This window comes from Dipodomys merriami, unplaced genomic scaffold, assembly GCF_024711535.1.
Source record: "Dipodomys merriami isolate MVZ:Mamm:240054 unplaced genomic scaffold, mDipMer1.0.p SCAF_116, whole genome shotgun sequence".
Classification (NCBI taxonomy): Eukaryota; Metazoa; Chordata; class Mammalia; order Rodentia; family Heteromyidae; genus Dipodomys; species Dipodomys merriami.
The window spans coordinates 1,714,365-1,733,474 of NW_027202449.1; the positions used below are offsets into that span (position 1 = coordinate 1,714,365).

Consider the following 19,110-nt stretch of genomic DNA (forward strand, 5'->3'; position numbering starts at 1 on the left):
CGATGGGGGGCTGGTTGAGGCCAGGAGCGCCTCCCGCCTCTCCCTGCACACAGGGAGGCGACGCTCTGCCTCCCTCCCCCTCCCCTCCCCTCCCCCTCCCCCCTCCCCAGTCCAGTCCGCAGCCGCTCTCTCTCTCTCCCATTCCCTTTGAGGTGAGTCCCGTCCCCCCACCCCACACATGCATCATTGGGATGGAAACTTCCAGGCAGGTAGCACGAGACCCTGTTGCCCCCAGCACCCCCTTACCCAGCACCCCCGCCCCAGCCGCCAGTTATTCACCCCGACACCCACGCGGGGGCCTGGGAACAGCCCGGACGTCCTGAACTCCTGAACCCAGCGCGCCCAGCTCCCGCCAGAGGGAGGAGGAAGCCACTGGGCACCGGGCCAACCAACGGCCTGGGTCGGTGCCCAGCAGCGGGCAGCCAGCTCTGGGCACCGAAGGGATGTGAAGGTCACACATCTGCTGACCCAGCACCTCGGGGCCCCGCAGCTTCTCCTACCAGCAAAAGCAGGAGGTGATGGGGGCAGGAGGGGCGGGGGGGGCTGAGCGGCTCCATGCCCCGTGCAGGGTGGAGGCCGGGCCCTGCCCACGAGCTGCCGCCCAACGCCAGGCTCCCCCACCCACTGGCCACCCCCCACGCCTTCCTGAGTCCTGGGAGGAGGCTGCACTGCCCTCTAGACCCTGAGGTGGCTGTGCACTACACTTCCCTATTTGCATGTGAGAGAATGTTCTAGAAGCAGAAGACTCAGGGGAAGCAGAAGGCCTGGGGGAAGGAAGGAGGAAAACCACAGAGTATCTGGAAGCGACGTAGACGTGCAAGCCGGGGACAGGGCGGGAGGACAGGCCTGCCAGCTCCCCCCCACCCCCCCGCCACCCGGGGTCTAGTCGGGGGCCGGCTGCTGCGGGGGGGGCTGGCACGGGCTCCCTTCTGTGCGGGCCGGCCCGGGGCCTGCGGAGGGGGCACACGGCGGGCACAGGGATCTCAGGAGCTGCTCTGGGCAGGCCCTGGAGAGCGCACGTTGGGGAGGCGGAGGACAGATGGAGGAAAGGTTTATTAGGAGTGAGTCAGGATGCAAAGGGTTTTCTCAGGAGCCCTGCTGGGAAGGGAGCCCCCCCCCCAGCCGAGGCTGGGCATGGCGCCTGGCCGCCGAGCCAGAACGGCCAGCGGGAGAGCTGGGCGCTAGCCACGGGGCGGTGTCTCTGGCCAGCATGAATGCCAGCTTGGGGCCAGGCTGTGGGCTGAGATGCCCGCCACTCCGCCCGAGGGCAGCCTGGGCCAGTTCTGGCCTCCGGACGGATGCCCACCCGGGCAGCGGGAGCTCCCCTGGGCTGGAGGCCGGCCCCCAGGAGGGACACAGACCCATCTCAGACCCTCCACCTGCTTTCCAGCACTTTCTGCAGTGATGACGGGCCTGAAGCTCCGATTTTTCTCGGCATGCATGGATTTAACGGTTTGCTTCTTCGACCGTGGGCTGGGGGTCATGTCCAAACCCTGACCCTGGTGTCCCCGGCCCTCCCTCTCAAGTAGCTCTGCCCTCCCCAGAAGAGAACCCCTCTCCACGCTGCACCCCTGCCCCAGAGCGCATCCCTTGGGGAGTCTCGGGATGCCTCAGACGCAGGCCCCCGTGTGGTCCTTAGGAGGAGACAGGGTCCGGGAGTCAAATCCCACAGTCCTGAGTTGGGCAGGACCGCCGGGGTCCCGCAGGGCCTTGGGGTGACCCTGGGGCCGGGAGGGGAGGGAGAAGCCAATACCCCTCCTGTGAGCCCACCAGTGGCCGGGCGCCAGAGCCTCGGCTTTCTAGCAGCGCCGCCGTCCCCGCGGTGCCTTCCCGTCAGGACAGCCCCCCGCGAGCCCCCAGCCCGGGATTATTCGAGAGCTCTCCCTCTACGCCCATCAAATTAGAGCCGCGTCCACGCCGCCAGCTCCGGCAGGTATTAAACTTTAATGAGTGCTAATGGCTTTGGCCTACTTTGTGAGCGCTGGGCCTACGTTTATGAACATTTAATTTCTGGGGCCCTGACCTCTCTCCCTCCCACCTGGCGCCCCCCGCCCCCCCGCACACCCTCGCAGATGCGTCTGGCACCCCCGCACTGGTCCTGGGGGCGGGGGGCCTCGCAGTGCCAACGGTGCTCCTGGGGCCCCCAGAAATGGCATCTCACCCACTCCATGCAGCGGCCGTGGGCTTCCACAGATCAGACGTGCCCCCCCCGCCCCGCCCCGGACTGAACTCTACCGCAGCAGCCTCGGGTCTGTCCCCACACGCCCAGAGCGCCCCAACCCCGCTTCCACCCCCAGGACCTGCCTGGAAGATGCACAGGACCCCGCTGCCCCCCGGTGGCAGGGAGCACCACCTGCGGGTCAGGGGCCCCGGGACAGACCGAGGCCGGAACGGCAGCCCCACAGAACCCTGAAGACTGTTCTAGAAGGGTGAGACCCGCATCAGGCAGGGAGAGGCTGCTCTTTTGCAAGATGACATCAATGAGATGAGACACGGCTTCCGCGTGGCTGCCCTTCCCATCCAACGCGGCGCCCGTGTGGGTGGCACTCGGGAGCCCCGGCTGGGCGGGGCCTCGATGCCAGCACACCTAGCCCCGAGCAGGATCTGAGGGCGTGGGGCACCAGACACCTCGACGCTGGGGCCGTGCTGCCCCCCGGCCCTCGCAGCCAGAGGCCGGGGAGGCGACCTCCAGCCGCCAGGGATCCCGGCGCCTCCCGCTGTCAAGCGGGCGGCGCCTGGGCCGGGCGGGAAGGCGCGGTAGTAAAACAGACGGCCATCATCCCGAGGGCCAGCCCTGCGCCCGGCCTGGGGCTCGTCACGCTGCCCAGCCTCCCACAGCGCCAGCGCGCAGACACGGAGAGAAATGTCACCACACTCCCAGCCCGGTAACCTCCCCCAGCAGGGGAGGGCGGGTTGGCGGGCTGCTGGCTGAGCTCCCGGGCAGCCGGGCCCAGCAGGGACCTCCCCACATCACTCCTCACCGCCCCCCCAAACACCCACGGTATAAAGCCAAGGCGAGGCGGGAGGGGCGGAACGAGGAGGAAACGCGAGCAGATCCGAAGCCAGACGCCTGTACCGTTCCAAGCTGCCTTCCACGAGTAGTGGGGCGTACCAGGCACACTCCCGACACACTCTACCCGGGCGCGCGAGGCAGATCCTGATCCAGAAGTCACAGGGGGCTCCTGCCCCTGCACCTTGTCAAGGCACCCCAACGGGAGCTTCTGGCCTTGCTCCCAGAGAGCAGCTGTCCAAGGGTGGACACCCCCTCCAACATGGACAGAGCTCCGACTGGCCTCACAGAGCCACAGCAAGAAGCATTTATTGAATATCTACTATGTGCCAGGCCTGGGTTCCGGGGACCCTGAGGTACAGGCAAGAACCACGCGCTCCAGGCCCAACATGGGTGGGGGGCGGGGGTCTCTGCAGACCTTAAGACTGCTGTCCACAATTCCTTTTTTGATGAGGCTCGGGTTTCAACGTGGGCGCTTCACAGTTGCTAGGCAGGTGCTCTACCCTCTGAGCCATGCTCCAGGCTCTTTTTTTCTGTGCCGGTACTGGGGCTCAGATGCAGGGTGCTGTCTCTGACCTTTTATGCTCAAGGCTAACACTCTGCCGGCTTGAGCCACACCTCCACTTCGGTCTTTTTGGTGGTTAATTGGAGAGCCTCACAGGTTTGCCTGCCCAGGCTGGGTCTGAACCTTGATCTTCAGATCTCAGCCTTGTGAGTAGCAGATGACAGGCATGAGCCACGACTGGAGCCTTCTGGCTTTGGTTATTTCTGGGTAGTGTTTCCTGCTTTCCCCAGTGGCTGCCTGGGTGCATCCCTCCTACTTAGGACTCTGGGATTCTTCTCGTTAGACTCCTGCAGGTATTGCAGTACAGACCACACCGCTAGCTTTCTTCATTGAGATGAGGGCTCACTGACCTCTTGCCTGGACTGGCCCCAAACCACTGTCCTCCTGACCTCCACCTGTGGAGGAGCTAGATTCCAGGCAGGAGCCCAGGCACGCTGCAGACTCGCTTCCTTCTCCCTGCCCTAACTCCACTTAGGGCAAAGCAGAGCAACGCTGGGCCAGGGGCTTGACTCCAGGAGGCCTTTGTGATCTCCTGGGCCTACAGCACCGGGCTCTGCCGCATGGCTGACCCACACAGCAGACCCCAGAATGCCACCGCGGCACCCGCAGGGCTGGCCTGCGCCAACGGCTGAATTCTCTGAGGAGGCCTGGGGGTCTCCCATGGGAAGGTAGAGACCCTCCGCCCCAGGTCTCCAGGCTGTAAAGGCCAGGTCTGCACCCCATCACGGCGTCAAAAAACCTGCTCCCCAGTCACACCTGGGAAAGCTGCAGACAGAGGAGGAGAGCGGCTGGGTGGGGGGGAGCACGTGGGGGGATTGAGCCATTCTGCTGCACACAGGGAACCCCAAATCTCTGCTCTTGTCACCCGCAGAGCAGGGCAGTAGTGAATGGCGGGGAGCAGCTGGTCCCCCAGCCAGCACCCCTCTCCCTGAGCTGCCAGACAGCACAGTAGGGCGCCAGGCTCCGGGGCCATTCTTTTGCGCCCCCTGCCGTCCCCCCCTCCCCGCACCGCAGGCAGGGCCGGGCCTCAGCCTCCTCACCCAAGTTCAGGGCTGAGCGCCGCGGGAGCCGGAGCGGGAGCGGCCCGGCCGAGGGCACCTGCGGTCACCGTTAATGGCTCTCCTCCCCGGCCGGCTGTCTCCGTGGGGAGTGATCTACGACCCCATTACAGCCCAGGCCTCTGAAGGCCCCGCGATGGATCACCGGCTGCCTGGCGACGGCCGGGAGGCACACACGTGCGCGGGTGACGGATGGCCCTCATCAGCGCCTGGGGCTCATTTCCATCCGTCAGCGCGGCGCGCCGCACCTGCGGGCATGGGGTGGCGGGCCCTCCACACGCCCCGGGTGGCGGGGACCACGGCGCCCACCCCGAGCCCCGATCCCAGGCCTGGGACTGCGAGTGGGGGTGGGACCCGCCCCGGGGCTCGGGCACCGCTGGCACGCCTGTTCCCCCCCCCAGGACAGGCCACACGTGCCAGGGCCTGGCCCGGGACCCCCTGCGGGGGTCCCCAGCGCTGAGCACTGGGCCCAGAGCGGCATGCAGGCTTCCGGGGCCAGCACGGGCCTGTGCCTGGCTGCCACCACAACCTGGGACCGGGGGCAGTGGCTAGAGAATGGAAAGCGGCTTGGGTGTCTGGGCCTCGGGGACGGAGAGGAAGGCAGTCCTCACCAAACACGCACCGAGCAGCCAGCGGAGCCTGCATGGGCCGCCCGCCCGGACAGCGAGGGGCCTGGGCCAACGAAAGCCAGAGAGGGCAGGGGAACACCTGCAGTCACACAGCAGCAACAGCAGCGGTGGAAGAAGCCACACGTGGCTGGCCACCTCCACACGGGGCCGTGGCCCCACCCCTGTGCCCGCCCCTGCACGCTGACTTCTCCGGCTGCCCACAGCGGGGGCTCCGTGGCTCTGTCGGCACAAAGGGCCCCACCAGGACCGGGGCTAGAGCTGGGCCACTGCCACACCCCACATCCCGGGACCTCCTGCTGACGGCCCACTCTGACCCAGCTCTGCTGGCGGAAGGAGTGAGGAGCCCTACCCCAGCTGGACCACTTCCTGTCCAGTCACCCCCCCCAGACCTCCACGGGCCCCACCTCCTCCCCCTCCACACAGCCTCGGATGGACACAGGCGCCCGCAGTGGCCGCTGTCCGAGGAAACGCAGGGCAGGCCCGGCCGGCCAGCAGGGCAGCGGCAGCATGTGAGTGGTGAGTACTGAGTACGTGTACCAGCACTGCGTGAGTGATGGGTACTGAATACGTGTACCAGCACTGCACGTGAATGATGAGTACCGTGTGTGGTGTTCATGAGACTGTGCACACGTGCACAGCGCAGGGTGCCCGCTGTGCATCGCAGCGCATGTGCGTCTGCTGCATGTTGTGTGTACCTGGCCCAGCGTACGGCACCTGCACGAGTCACAGTGTCTGCTCATCTGCTGTGCCATCTGGGGGTCTGGGTTGGCAGGTGCGTGTCATTTGTATACTGGGAACCGCGCTCAGGCTGCGCAGATGTCATCTGTGCACTGAGGATGGGTCTGCGCTCAGGCTGTGCGGGTGTTGTGCGTGGTGTCTGAGGTCTGCTCAGGCTGTGCGGGTGTTGTGCGTGGTGTCTGAGGTCTGCTCAGGCTGTGCGGGTGTTGTGCGTGGTGTCTGAGGTCTGCTCAGGCTGTGCGGGTGTTGTGCTCAGGCTGTGCGGGTGTTGTGAGTGGTGTCTGAGGTCTGCTCAGGCTGTGCGGGTGTTGTGTGTGGTGTCTCAGGTCAGCTCAGGCTGTGCGGGTGTTGTGCTCAGGCTGTGCGGGTGTTGTGCGTGGTGTCTGAGGTCTGCTCAGGCTGTGCGGGTGTTGTGTGTGGTGTCTCAGGTCTGCTCAGGCTGTGCGGGTGTTGTGTGTGGTGTCTGAGGTCTGCTCAGGCTGTGCGGGTGTTGTGCGTGGTGTCTGAGGTCTGCTCAGGCTGTGCGGGTGTTGTGCGTGGTGTCTGAGGTCTGCTCAGGCTATGCGGGTGTTGTGCTCAGGCTGTGCGGGTGTTGTGCGTGGTGTCTGAGGTCTGCTCAGGCTGTGCGGGTGTTGTGTGTGGTGTCTCAGGTCTGCTCAGGCTGTGCGGGTGTTGTGTGTGGTGTCTGAGGTCTGCTCAGGCTGTGCGGGTGTTGTGCGTGGTGTCTCAGGTCTGCTCAGGCTGTGCGGGTGTTGTGCGTGGTGTCTGAGGTCTGCTCAGGCTGTGCGGGTGTTGTGCTCAGGCTGTGCGGGTGTTGTGCTCAGGCTGTGCGGGTGTTGTGCGTGGTGTCTGAGGTCTGCTCAGGCTGTGCGGGTGTTGTGCGTGGTGTCTCAGGTCTGCTCAGGCTGTGCGGGTGTTGTGCTCAGGCTGTGCGGGTGTTGTGCTCAGGCTGTGCGGGTGTTGTGCTCAGGCTGTGCGGGTGTTGTGCGTGGTGTCTGAGGTCTGCTCAGGCTGTGCGGGTGTTGTGCTCAGGCTGTGCGGGTGTTGTGCTCAGGCTGTGCGGGTGTTGTGCGTGGTGTCTGAGGTTCGCTCAGGCTGTGCGGGTGTTGTGCTCAGGCTGTGCGGGTGTTGTGCGTGGTGTTTGAGGTCTGCTCAGGCTGTGCGGGTGTTGTGCTCAGGCTGTGCGGGTGTTGTGCTCAGGCTGTGCGGATGTTGTGCTCAGGCTGTGCGGGTGTTGTGCTCAGGCTGTGCGGGTGTTGTGCGTGGTGTCTGAGGTCTGCTCAGGCTGTGCGAGCCACGCACCGCAAGGCGGACACCCAGGGAGAGGCACAGACGCCCCTCTGTCCCGAGAGGCAGCGCAGCCTCAGGCACCCAGACCCCACACCCCCGTGCGGGCCCGGCCCGGCCCCCACAGTGCTCCCACGCGGCCAGCCGGCATTCCAGGCTCATGATCAAAGGCGAGCGGAACCCCAGGCCCACCTCAAAATGCAGCCGGGAGGTGCGGCCCGGCCCGCCGCTCAGGCCCAGGCAAGTGTGCGCAGACGGCTGGCCGGCCGGTCACCTGGGCCGGTCGCCTCCCCGGCTCTCCCTGCCACCCGCCCCCTCTGCGGGACCTCCGCTCACACCCCGGCCGGGGCACCTGCGGCTTGGCAGGGCCGGTGGCTGGGCGCCCCCCTCCCGGCACTTCTGGGCCGGCGTCCAGCTCCAGCCTGCCACCACGGTGACAGCGCCTCCCACGGCTCCAAGAACAGAGCCAGGGCTGTGTTCCCGCGTCCTCAGCCAGGACCACACGCCTGGCCGGCCGGCGGGGAGCACAGAGCCCCGCCCAACAGCGCCCCACACCCAACCACCGGCTATCTGTGCCCAAACCTGCCATTAGAAGGACACGCGGAGGCCAGAGCGGGCCGCCCCCAGCCGCCCCCAGCCAGCCAGCCGCCCCCAGCCAGCCCCTGGGGGAGGGCTAGGGGGAGGGCGCCGGTGGCCCACCACACACGGCATCCGGCCCCTCTCCGTGGGGCTCACGGGCCACAGCTCTGCTCTAGGAAGCACCAAGCTGGTCTGGGGGCCCGGGAGGGGAGCGGGGAGAGGGGAGCACTGCTCAGGTCTAAGAGGAGAAGGCTGGTTCTCAGCGGTGGGGGGTCCCCGTGCTGCAATTGCTGGGCTGCCCGTCACAGGACCCCTTCTCTGAGCGGGTTTCCTTATCTATAAAAGAGCACTAAAGGTCAGATGCAGTAGTTCGTGCCTGTAATCTCAACTACTTAGAAAACAGAGATAGGATCCAGGCCAACTCAGGCAAAAGAAAAAAACAAGACCTATACCCCAATCAATAATAGCTGGGCTACAGGCACAGGGGGCTCACGCCTGTCATCCTGGCCACTCAGGAGGCTGGGATCTGAGGATCCCGGTTCAAAGCCAGCCCAGGAAGGAAAGGCTGTGAGACTCTTATCTCCAGTGAACCACTAGAAAACTGGAAACAGAGCTGTGGCTCAAAGCAGAAAAGCTCAGGGACAGCGTCCAGGCCCATGACAAGAAAAAAAAAAAAAAAAGCTGAGCTATGCAGTCTATACCTTTAATCCCAACAATGCACAGAACATAGGTAGGAAGATCACATTGGGAGACTGGACCAGAGATTGGGCCACTGACCCAAGCCACACATACGGTAGCACCAGGATTTGAACCTAAGACCTTTGAACCTAGAGATCTACTTTTCACCATGGCTCCCAGCCACATCAGGGCCCGGCCCCACCACCTCTTTGACCAGCCTGGGCCGGCGTGGGGTCCCGGGAGCAGCCCTGCATGGCCAGCCACGCTCCCCACAGTGAGCGCCGTCACCATCCACCCTGCCACGTCTGCCCTCCCGCGGGACACGGGGCCGGCGGCCTGCCAAAGCCACTGTCTCTGCACAGGTCCCCTGGGGCGCAAGGACAGCCGCGGCCGCTGCTGCGCCAGCTTTGCCTGCTGGGGAAGGGCACTCGCCCAGCCATGCACAGGCGTGTGCACGCACACAGGCACACGCACAGAGCCGAGAGGCGTGCACGCGGGGCGGCGTCACAGGAGGTGACGAGTGCAGGGAGGAGTGGGGGGAGGCCACCGACCTGGGGGGGCTCACCACCACCAGGCCGGGGCGCCCGCCACAGCCTGCCCCTGGGGTACAGGGTCAGGATGGCGGCCCCCAAGTCCACCCGGTCCCACGGCGCTGGGCATGGTCACGGGCTGTGATGCAGGCCCAGACGGGGCCTGGCACCCTCAGGGACGGGACAGGAGCATCCCAGACCCGGGCCCCGCCCCCAGCCCGGCCCCCGCTGCCAGCTGAGTCTGCCCGGCTCCCCTCTCCTTGGACCCCACATCCACACCAGCGCCCGGGCTCCCAGACACACTCATCCCCAAAGTGCAGGGCAGGGTGGCCTCCGTCTCCCCGTGCGGGGTGGGGTGGGGTGAGCCGGGAGGCGGCAGCAGAACCGAGCGCAGCTGGGGGCGTGGGGCGGGCAGGCCGGCGGGGGCGGCCAGCTCAGGCGCTCTCACCCACCCATCCCCCAGTCCCCCCCACGGGCCCCCCGACTCACCCCACGAGCCCCGCTGACCTCCCCGGACTCACCGAGGGGGGTTGAGCTGTCCGCACGGGTCCTGGGCTCCGTGAGAAGCCCGGCCGGGCTGGGCAGGCGGAGGGGACGGGCGGGGCCGCCGGCGGAGCGGAGCACGGCCGGCCTCCCTCCCTCCCTGGCACGCCGGGGCTGCACGCAGGAGCCGGCCCCACTTTGTGGTGGCGGGGCGGGAGCCACGGCGGCCACTTCCGGCCTGGCCTGTCCAGGCTGCCGCCGTCTCTGCAAACCCCCAGCCAAGGTGCGGCCTGCGCTCCCCGTGGGGGGCGCGCAATGCTGGGAGCAGAGGCCCCGGCCCATTCACGACCGTCCCGCAGCCAGAGCGGCCCTGTGCGGCGCCTGGCACCCAGCCCAGCACCTCCAGCTGGACGCACGGGGGGGGGGGGGCAGGGGGGAACTAATGCTTAATGCGCTCCAGACAGAAGCGGTGGTCAGTAGTCAGCACCAAGGTCAAAGGTCAGAAAGACAAGGGCAAGACAGGAAGAGTGGTCCAGCTTCCCGCCCGGGAGGAGAGAGCCTGGCCGCCACAGGTGGTGCACACGCGTGTGCGCATGCGCGCGTGTGGCAGAGACCATCCCTGATGAGGAGAGGTGGCACGGGGGCTGCCCTGGTGACCCCCACAGCTCCGCAGAGACAGGAGAGACAGGGAGCAACGTGGGAGGAGGTGCCACGGTCACCCAGAAAGCCAGCCTCGAGTCTTCTACCCTAGGGGCCTCCTTCTGCCCCCTGGGACCAGGGGCCACCTCTTCCTAAAGCCCTCCAGGATTACACGGGTGCCCCCGAGATGGGGGTCCATCTCCGTGTCTCTGGGGACAGCCAGGTCCAGCAGGCTGGTGGTGGGGCCCACATTGGCTGCTCTTGGGTACAGGCTGTGCCCTGGCAGAGGTAGCCAGGGCCTGAGGGTGCTGAGCAGAGTTTCCCAAAGGTCTTAGGGTGCTGGGCTGGGTTCTGGGGCCGAGGCCCTGGTGGGTGCCTGGTGCCCCCACACCGCCACCTCCTGGGCAAATGGTGAACTGCGGGCAGGGATGGGGGATGGGAAGGAATCCAGCCCCGCCCCCGCGGCCTCTCAGGCCACCCCCTCTGGCCAGAGGGACCATGCCAGGCCACGGGCAGGCCCAAAGCCCAGTGCTCCAGGAGGGGGCGGTCGGCACCCCGTGGCGCTGGCTCTGCCGTTCCGCTCAGGCTTCGGGCACTGACTAGCAAAGTCCATAGGCTGCTATTTCCGGCAGCCCTTTCCTGGCAGGGGGGAAACACCCGGCCCCGTGACTGGCCTCAGGAAACGGGGAGGTACAGCACTGCCCCAGCACCAGGTACTGTGCTCACTTCACACTCCTCTGAAGTGCTCCAGAAGTGCTCGCCGCTCACGGAACGCGTCCAAGGCCGGGAACCCTGGCCCCTCCCCCACCCGCCGCGCCCTGGGGGCTCAGATGCATGACCCATGGCTCCATGACCCCGAAGTCCCTAGGGCTGGACCTGGCCTCGGTGCAATCCCCGGGGAAGGCAGGGACCTGCGGCAGCTGGCTTATCGCCGTGGCCAGTGTCCCACGGGCTCCTGAGTCAGGGCTTCTCATCAGATATGACTTCCATGTGACCCTCAGCACGCCAGAACAAAACTGCCCTGCCTGGCTGGAGGCCCTGGGCAGAGAGCAGGTCTTGCTGGAACTCACTCCTGAGCTGGAGAAGGCTGACCCACCCTATCTGTTTCCCCAGCCGGCACCTGAGTGATGTCTTAAAAGCTACTTAACTTAAAATAAAAAATCTCACTGCCTATCTGTGATCTGTGACCGGTACCCCAGGGCCTTTGCACTGGGGCTGAGGATCAAACCTAGAGCATGCTGGGTAAGCGCTAAGAATCAAACCTAGTGCGTGCCAGGTAAGCACTCTGTCATGGAGCTCACCACATCCTTGCTCACGAGCTGTGGAAGGATTGCTCTGGGGAGCAGGTGTGCCGCCCGCACGTTGTGTACGGCTGGCCCCGGTGCCCAGCACGGCCATGTGCATGCAGTGGGCGCTCAATACGCGCTCGTGAACAAGTGCACAGAGACGGCGGTGTGGAGGCCAAGATGCCGTCACAGCCTCCTGGGACGGGGCTTGGAGCGGTGCCTGGTGGTTTCCAAATGGCACAGGCCGTGGCAGAAGATGGCGTGGGCACGGGGCAGGGGCGTGTAAGCCAGCGTGGTGCCAACCAGCTTGTGCAGGGGAGGCCACGTGGTGCCTGGGGGTGTCGTCTCAGGGGTCCGGAGGACGGAGGCAGGGTGCCCTGGTGCGGGGTACCGGAGCGGTGATTCCAGCCCTCAGATGGCCCCGGGTGCCCCACGCTCCCTCCCGCGTCTCCTCCTCTAGCCTCTTCCCCACAGAAAACCCTTCCTGTTCTCACTCTGAGACAGAGCTGCCTGACGTGACCCAGGCTGGCCTTGAACTCACGTCTTCCCGAGTGCCGGGATTGCAGGCGTGAGCCACCACCCGGCTCTTCATCCTCCACACACTTAGCGGCAGGAGGCGCGCGGAGCACTGCGCAGGGAGCCCGCGATCCCCGGGGGCCGTGGGCTCCGCAGGGTGTGCTCAGCGCCTGGGCGAGGCCGGCGGCCTCTGCGGCGCGAGCCTCCCCCCTCCCCCGCCAGCTCCGCCACCACCGTGCACCCCTCAGCAGGCAGACGACGAGGCAGCAATGCTGCACTCCCAGCCTCACACGAAGGAGACCCCAGGAGACGCCGGCACCGCCAAGATCGAGGTGTACCCTCGCCCCACATGTGGGGAAACCGAGGCACAAGGCAGCATCCAGCCACTATCTGAAGCGCCGGGGCTGGGGCTTAAGCTCGGATCCACACTGGAAGGATGTGGAGAGTCTGGGTCGCCCAGCCGGGTCCCCACACAGTCACAGTGTGAGCATGACGGGCACTGTGGTTTTACGCAGTGTCATGGCTGGCGGAACGCGGACTGCAAAGACACCCACGTCCTGACCTGGAAGCCCCCGGGGCCCAAAGCCCCCGCCGTGGGGACTCGCGGGCGGCGGGGCAGGTGGACCTGGGTGGGGGGCAGGGTGGACAGGGCTTGGCACGGCCCGAGGGGCGGCAGAGACACCATTCCCCCGGCCCTGAGGCCCTGAGGAAGGGGCCGCAAGCCAATGAGCGCGAGCAGCTTCTGTGAGGGCAAAAGCAATGAAAACGGGCACTACGATGAGACTCGCCCGGGCTTCGGGGCTCGGGCCAGGAGAGACCTGCAGACCTGCGGTGCTGCCCAGCCGGTGTCCGGTCCGGGTCCGCGTCACTACCGTCACCCGCTGAGGGCCGCCCACCTCGGGATTCTGCTTCCACGCTTCAGTCGAGCCCACACACTTGGGCTCTGCTTTTGGGGCAGCACTGGCTTTGGGGAGGTGAAGTTCATGAGCCCTGCCACCATTTCCACAACCAACCACAGGCGGGGGGGGGGGGGAGAGTAGGGGCTCCACACCCACCAAGCAGCTGCAGACACGCTGGGACGTAAATCTGAGCTTCTGATTTTATCCATTATCTTTGCCCTGCATTGGTGAGAATTGCCTGTAATAAATCCACGCAAGCACCTGTGAGACAGGGCTCCATCCGCAGCCCAGGCTGGCCTCCACATCCTGGTCCTCCTACCTCAGCCTCGCCAGCTCTGGGGACACAGGCACACCCTAGGCTGCTGCCACTGGCTGCCACGGCTGTCACTCACAGGAGTGGGCGGAGCAAAGGTTTGGGGGGAAAGGGGGGCTGCCCCTCCCACTGTCACTACACCGCCGCTCCCCTTCCTCAGGGTGGACAGCAGCATGCATGGGTAAACCGAGGCAGGTGAGTCCACGCGTGAAGACAGTTGGGGACTTTCCCCATTTCGTCACCTTCACTCACAGAGCTTTCCAGGATGGACGTGTGCATGAGTCCAGGCCTGTCACAACTTCCCCAAGTGTGTGTGTGTGCTTGTGTGTGCGCATGTATCCATGCACGTCACAGCCTGTCTCCAAGCGTGTGCATGCTTATGTGTACATGTGTTTGTATCCACGCATGGCACGAGTGTGTTTATGTGTGTACTTCGTACGTGTGTGTGCGTATGTGTGTGTGTACAGCCTGTCTGGGTGTGTATGTGCATGTGTTAGTGTGTCTTCCTATGCACGTGCATGTTGGCGTGTGTGGCTGTGTACCCACGTGTTTTGTGCAAAACCCACGTCAGGTCTGGCATGTGGCCAGCCGGCAGCCATGGCTCCGGCGGTGCCATCCGCCCGCCGTGGGGTGATTGACCATTCGTCACCGCGGTGTTCTGAGCCGCAGGCCGCCCCCGTGGCTGTGACGGGCGTGCTCCGGCCTGGCGTGGGGCTGGGATGCAACCCACGTCCCCCTGGCCCCGTCCCCACCGCGGCTGTGACCTCCGTCCCTGGAGATGGTCCTCTCTGGGCTCCGGTGGCCACCACACAGGGACCAGGAGTGACATGCCCCTGCCCCTGGTCTCCAGGCCCAGCTCCTCGCTAGAACTTTCCCTGGGACCCTTCAGATCAGAGCAGCCACAGTGTGCTGCGGTTGGACCATGGGTTCGGGCCCCAGACCCCGCTCATGTTGTGAGAGGACATGAAATGACCCGGCGCAGACATGGACACTGCCACGCCGTGGCTCGGGCGGCACTGCCCGGGGTCCCACGCAAGGCGAGGGGGGAGGGGGGCCGGTCATGGCACGGTCATCAAAGCCACACTCAACCCCTGACTGGACACGTGGCCCACGAACACGAGACGCAGGCCGGAGAGGACCCGGCACAGGGTTTCCCACGGACGCCAGGGAGAGGCGGGTCCGGCGAGAGCCGCGGGCCTTACCTGTGCCCAGGAGCTCTGCGCTGTCTCCATGCCGGCCGCTCTGCAGGCGTGAGGTGGGCTGCGACCCCGGGGCGGTCCCGGGGCCCCTGGGCAGGCTCTCGGCGGGGGGCCCGGGGGGCAACTCCGGCTCCCGGGCTGGAGGGTGGACGGCTGCCGAGGCTTCCAGAGACGCAGAGGTGACCTGCAGGGAGAAGAGTGGGCAAGGTGAGCAGGCTGCACCGGCCACAGACTGTGAAGGAAAGAAACGGCTGCCCGCCCCGGGCGCCATCCCCCCCGCCCCCCCGCCCACCCCAGGCGCCATCCCCCCCACCCCCCCTGCCTGCCCCGGGCGCCATCCCCCCCACCCCCCCTGCCCACCCCGGGCGCCATCCCCCCCTTGCCCCCCCTGCCCGCCCCGGGTGCCATTCCCCCCTTGTCCCCCCTGCCTGCCACAGGCGCCATCCCCCCCCGCCCCGGGCGCCATCCCCCCCTTGCCCCCCCTGCCCGCCCCAGGCGCCATCCCCCACGCCCCGGGCGCCATCCCCCCTGCCCCGGGCGCCATCCCCCCCGCCCCCCCTGCCCGCCCTGGGCGCCATCCCCCCTGCCCCAGGCGCCATCCCCCCCGCCCCCCCTGCCCACCCTGGGCGCCATCCCCCCTGCCCCCCTGCCTGCCCCGGGTGCCATCCCCTCCCCGGCCCCCCGCCACACCTGGCCTCGGTGGGCAGAGGGCACGGCCAGGCTGGCTCAGGGCGGCCAGGGAGCGGGGACCCCAGAAGGACGGTCAGTGTCTTCCTTGCCCGGCAGGCGGGGCCCAGGGATCCCAGGCTGCACACTGGATACCTGCCTAGCTCCCTGGCGGCCACACGGTGCGGCCCCTGCCACCCCACCCACCCCACCCTCTCCAGAACGGCCTCATCCCCCCAGATCCACACCTGGCCCTCAGCCTACACCCCTGTCCAGCTCCGGCTGCCAACTGAGGGCTGTCGGAGTTCCGCCTGGAGCCCGGTGCTGGTGGCTCCCGCCTGTCATCCTAGCTACTCAGGAGGGTGAGATCTGAGGATTGCGATTTGAGGTCAGCCCAGGCAAAGAAGTCCACCCACAGGACCCTCATCTCCAATCAACCCACAACAAGCTGGAGCGGAGGTGTGGCTCTGGCTGTGGAGGGGCAGCCGAGGACGAGGGCCTGAGCCCCGCCCAGTACCGACCCCTCCCCCCAGCCCCTCCCTCCTCCAAGCTGTAAAAAACGAGGCTCAGGAAGGCATCACCAGACCTCCTGAGGTCGCAGGCAGGGCCAGCGGGCCATGACCTAAGGCCTGGGCAGGCGGGCGTTGAGCTGGGCCTGCTGGGTGTGGCAGCCTCTTAGGCACGCAGAAGCCTGGGGTGCGGGGCCCCCTGCTCCCCGCGACGCGGTGGAGCCCTGTGGTTGGTGAAAAGCAGCTTTATGTTGATGATTTTTATTTGGTAGGATCTGTGCCATAAAACCGAAGTACTAAGTGAGATGGATGGCCCGGGACTCGGCGGCCGAGCGCCGGCTCTGCGGTCGGTGGTGAGAGACCGATGGATTTACGGGGCACGCACTTCCTGGCAGGCTCTCATTTATAGGATCCATATGGTGACACTGCCCAGACCGCAGACCCCCCACCCCCCCGGGGGGGGCTCCGCCGCTCGCCCCCGCTCCCTGGGGACCCACAGTGGGCAGAGTGCTGACCCCAGGAAGGGGGTCTGGCCCTGTAGGGCCTTGGAGACGCCTCGCCCCGAGTCATGCCGGAACATCCCACCAGGTTTCACTCGGGAGAAGCCGGCCCGGGGATGCTGTCTGCCCCGGGTCATGGGGTAGAGGGAGGGGTCCGTCACGGGGTGCTGTCCAGCCAGCCTGGCTCTGCTCGGCGCTGGGCCCAACAGAGGACAAAGGAGAAGAGTCCCTCGTACTGAGCAGCTACTGCACACACCCCGCACCGACCCGGCTCACCCTTCCCACGGCTCTCCTGCGGGCTGGGCTTGCCCAGGAAGGGGCAGCGGAGGGCTTTGAACTCAAGCGGTGGCCTGCGGCATCAGCTAGCTCAGGAAGCCACCAGGGAACGTCGTTTTTAAAGAGCAAGTAGCAGCCGGCCCCGGGGGAGCACGGGGGGACGGGTACAGGTGACACACTGTGAAGTGTGAGGCTCGGGAGGCCCCAAGGGCAGGGAAATCCAGGAGGGCTTTCTGGAGCAGGTGGAATGGGAACAAGGCCCGCAGGAAGCGGGGTCTGGCAGGGACGGGGAGGCGCACTCCAGGTGTGGGGCACAGTCTAAGATGACAGGAAAGGACACACACACCCCGGCGGAGTCCCCGGTCAGCGGCCTCCTGCCCTATGCTGTGCTGAGGATCGCATCCAGGGCCCACGCATCCAGGTATGCTGTGCGGCCCAACGGGGCTTTCCATGTGATGGCAGAGTGGCACTGCGGTCACCATGACCGCTCCCGGGAGAAAGCCGCCGCCCCTCCCCCAAGGTCACCTTCGGCCCTCCCCTCCCTGGCCCACACCTCCGTCCACCTCCCCACCGTACAGCCGCCGCCGCTCACAGAACCAGGACGACGTGCTACGGGACGCCCGCTGCCCTTTCCAGCCGCACCCCTTTTCCAGGTCTGGCAGTGTTGTGGCAGATACAGCGCCCCACGCTTCGGGCGGAGGCGGCCTCTGCAGAGGAGGAAGCAGAGGTGCTGAGCAGCTAAGCCGGCTGCTCGAGGTCACAGAGCCAAGGTGACAGTCCCAGCAGTCAGAGCAGAGCTGGGGACACACTGGCTGGCCCGGTGTCAGTGAGAAGAGTGCAGACCCCATCCTGCCAGGGAGCCCTTGGCCCTTCCCCCACCCCTCCAGGACTACCGGAGGGCTTTGTTCCGCCCCGTGAGGTGGCAGGCTGGGCACAGGCCAATGCCCGGGCCTCGGCGGGTCCCTGACCGTGGCAGAGACTCCGGAGGCCGCAGCGAAGGCTCAGAGAACTGCCCGGGCCTCGAGGCGTGGAGGGGTCCCAAGCTGCCTGCCCACCGCGTGGCCCCAACAGAGAGACCACCGAAGAGCTGTTCCGTGTGCGCGGAGACCGGGCGTAACTGGAAAGTTAGCTGTGGAATACACCCGGCACCTGGCAAATGAGTCATCAGGGGCCAATAAAGCGCGCGGCACGCAGCGATCACGCGGGAGGCTGGTGGCTGGGACGGCTGGGACCCGCGTGGACTCACAGCCGGGGGCCTGGCAGGAAGGAGCCTGGAGGGCAGACGTGGCAGCAGCAACCCACGTGGATGCAGACCTCGAGCAAACCTCGAGCCGTCCATCAGGGAGCGGCCAGAGGGGAAGGCTGGTGGCGTGGGGCCTGGGCCTGCGGGCGGCCCCCGCGGGGAGGTGGAGAGGCGCTGGAAGCCCCGCCCACTCCACAGGCCCCGCCCCACCTGTGCCGCCCCTCAGGGGCAGCAGCCAGGCTCTTCTGCATGACCCCACCCCAGCAGAGCGGGGTGCTGTGCCCGCACGTCCACACCCCGCTTCCCCACCGCCAAGGGTTACAGGCCCATACCCAGACCACGCTCGCCTGAGCCCGTACCCCAGGACGCGCGTGGCAGCCGCACGGCAGCACAGGGAAGACGCACCTGTGCACCAGGGCTGCGGAAGGGGCGGGTCAAGGGCCCGAGGAGCAGCAGGGGGCCCTGGCCCGGAAGGCTCTGGCTCTCAGGGACCCAGCCAGGGCCCTCGGGTCCCCAGCCCAGCCTGTGCTCATTCGGGGTTTTCTTGCTGAGACACAAACAAGAGTGACCAGCAGTTACAAGCAGGGACACCAGCCCGTGACCTGGAGTCCATCCTGGGTAACGTCACAGCCAGCCACACACGGACGCCACGTCTGTCCTGGATGACGTCACAGCCAGCCACACACGGACGCCACGTCTGTCCTGGATGACATCACAGCCAGCCACACACGGAAGTCACGTCTGTCCTGGATGACATCACAGCCAGCCACACACGGACGCCACGTCTGTCCTGGATGACGTCACAGCCAGGTCACACACGGACGTCACGTCTGTCCTGTGTTACGTCACAGCCAGGCCACACACGGACGTCACGTCTGTCCTGGATGACATCACAGACAGGTCACACACGGATGCCACGTCTGTCCTGGATGATGTCACAGCCAGCCACACACCGATGTCACGTCTGTCTGGTGTGACATCACAGCCAGCCACACACGGACGTCACGTCTGTCCTGGGTGACGTCACAGCCAGCCACACATGGACGCCACGTCTGTCTGGTGTGACATCACAGCCAGCCACACACGGACGTCACGTCTGTCCTGGATGACGTCACAGCCAGTCACACACGGATGCCACGTCTGTCCTGGGTGACATCACAGCCAGCCACACACGGACGCCACGTCTGTCCTGTGTGACATCACAGCCAGCCACACACGGACGCCACGTCTGTCCTGGATGACGTCACAGCCAGCCACACACGGACGCCACGTCTGTCCTGGATGACATCACAGCCAGGTCACACACGGACGCCACGTCTGTCCTGGATGACATCACAGCCAGGTCACACACGGACGCCACGTCTGTCCTGGATGACATCACAGCCAGGTCACACACAGACATCATGTCTGTCCTGGATGACATCACAGCCAGCCACACACGGACGCCACATCTGTCTGGTGTGACATCACAGCCAGGTCACACACGGACGTCACGTCTGTCCTGTGT

The 19,110-nt window shown here is 66.4% G+C and overlaps 1 protein-coding gene across 1 annotated transcript in view; it reads right to left on the reverse strand.

Moving 5' to 3' along the window:
• LOC138822851 (genetic suppressor element 1-like) overlaps positions 1-19,110 on the reverse strand; it is a 227,114-nt gene that overhangs the window by 136,520 nt on the left and 71,484 nt on the right. Inside the window, exon 2 of the mRNA XM_070015803.1 lies at positions 14,413-14,593. Within this exon, the coding sequence (XP_069871904.1) occupies positions 14,413-14,593 (181 nt within the window). The remainder of the gene's footprint in view (positions 1-14,412; positions 14,594-19,110) is intronic.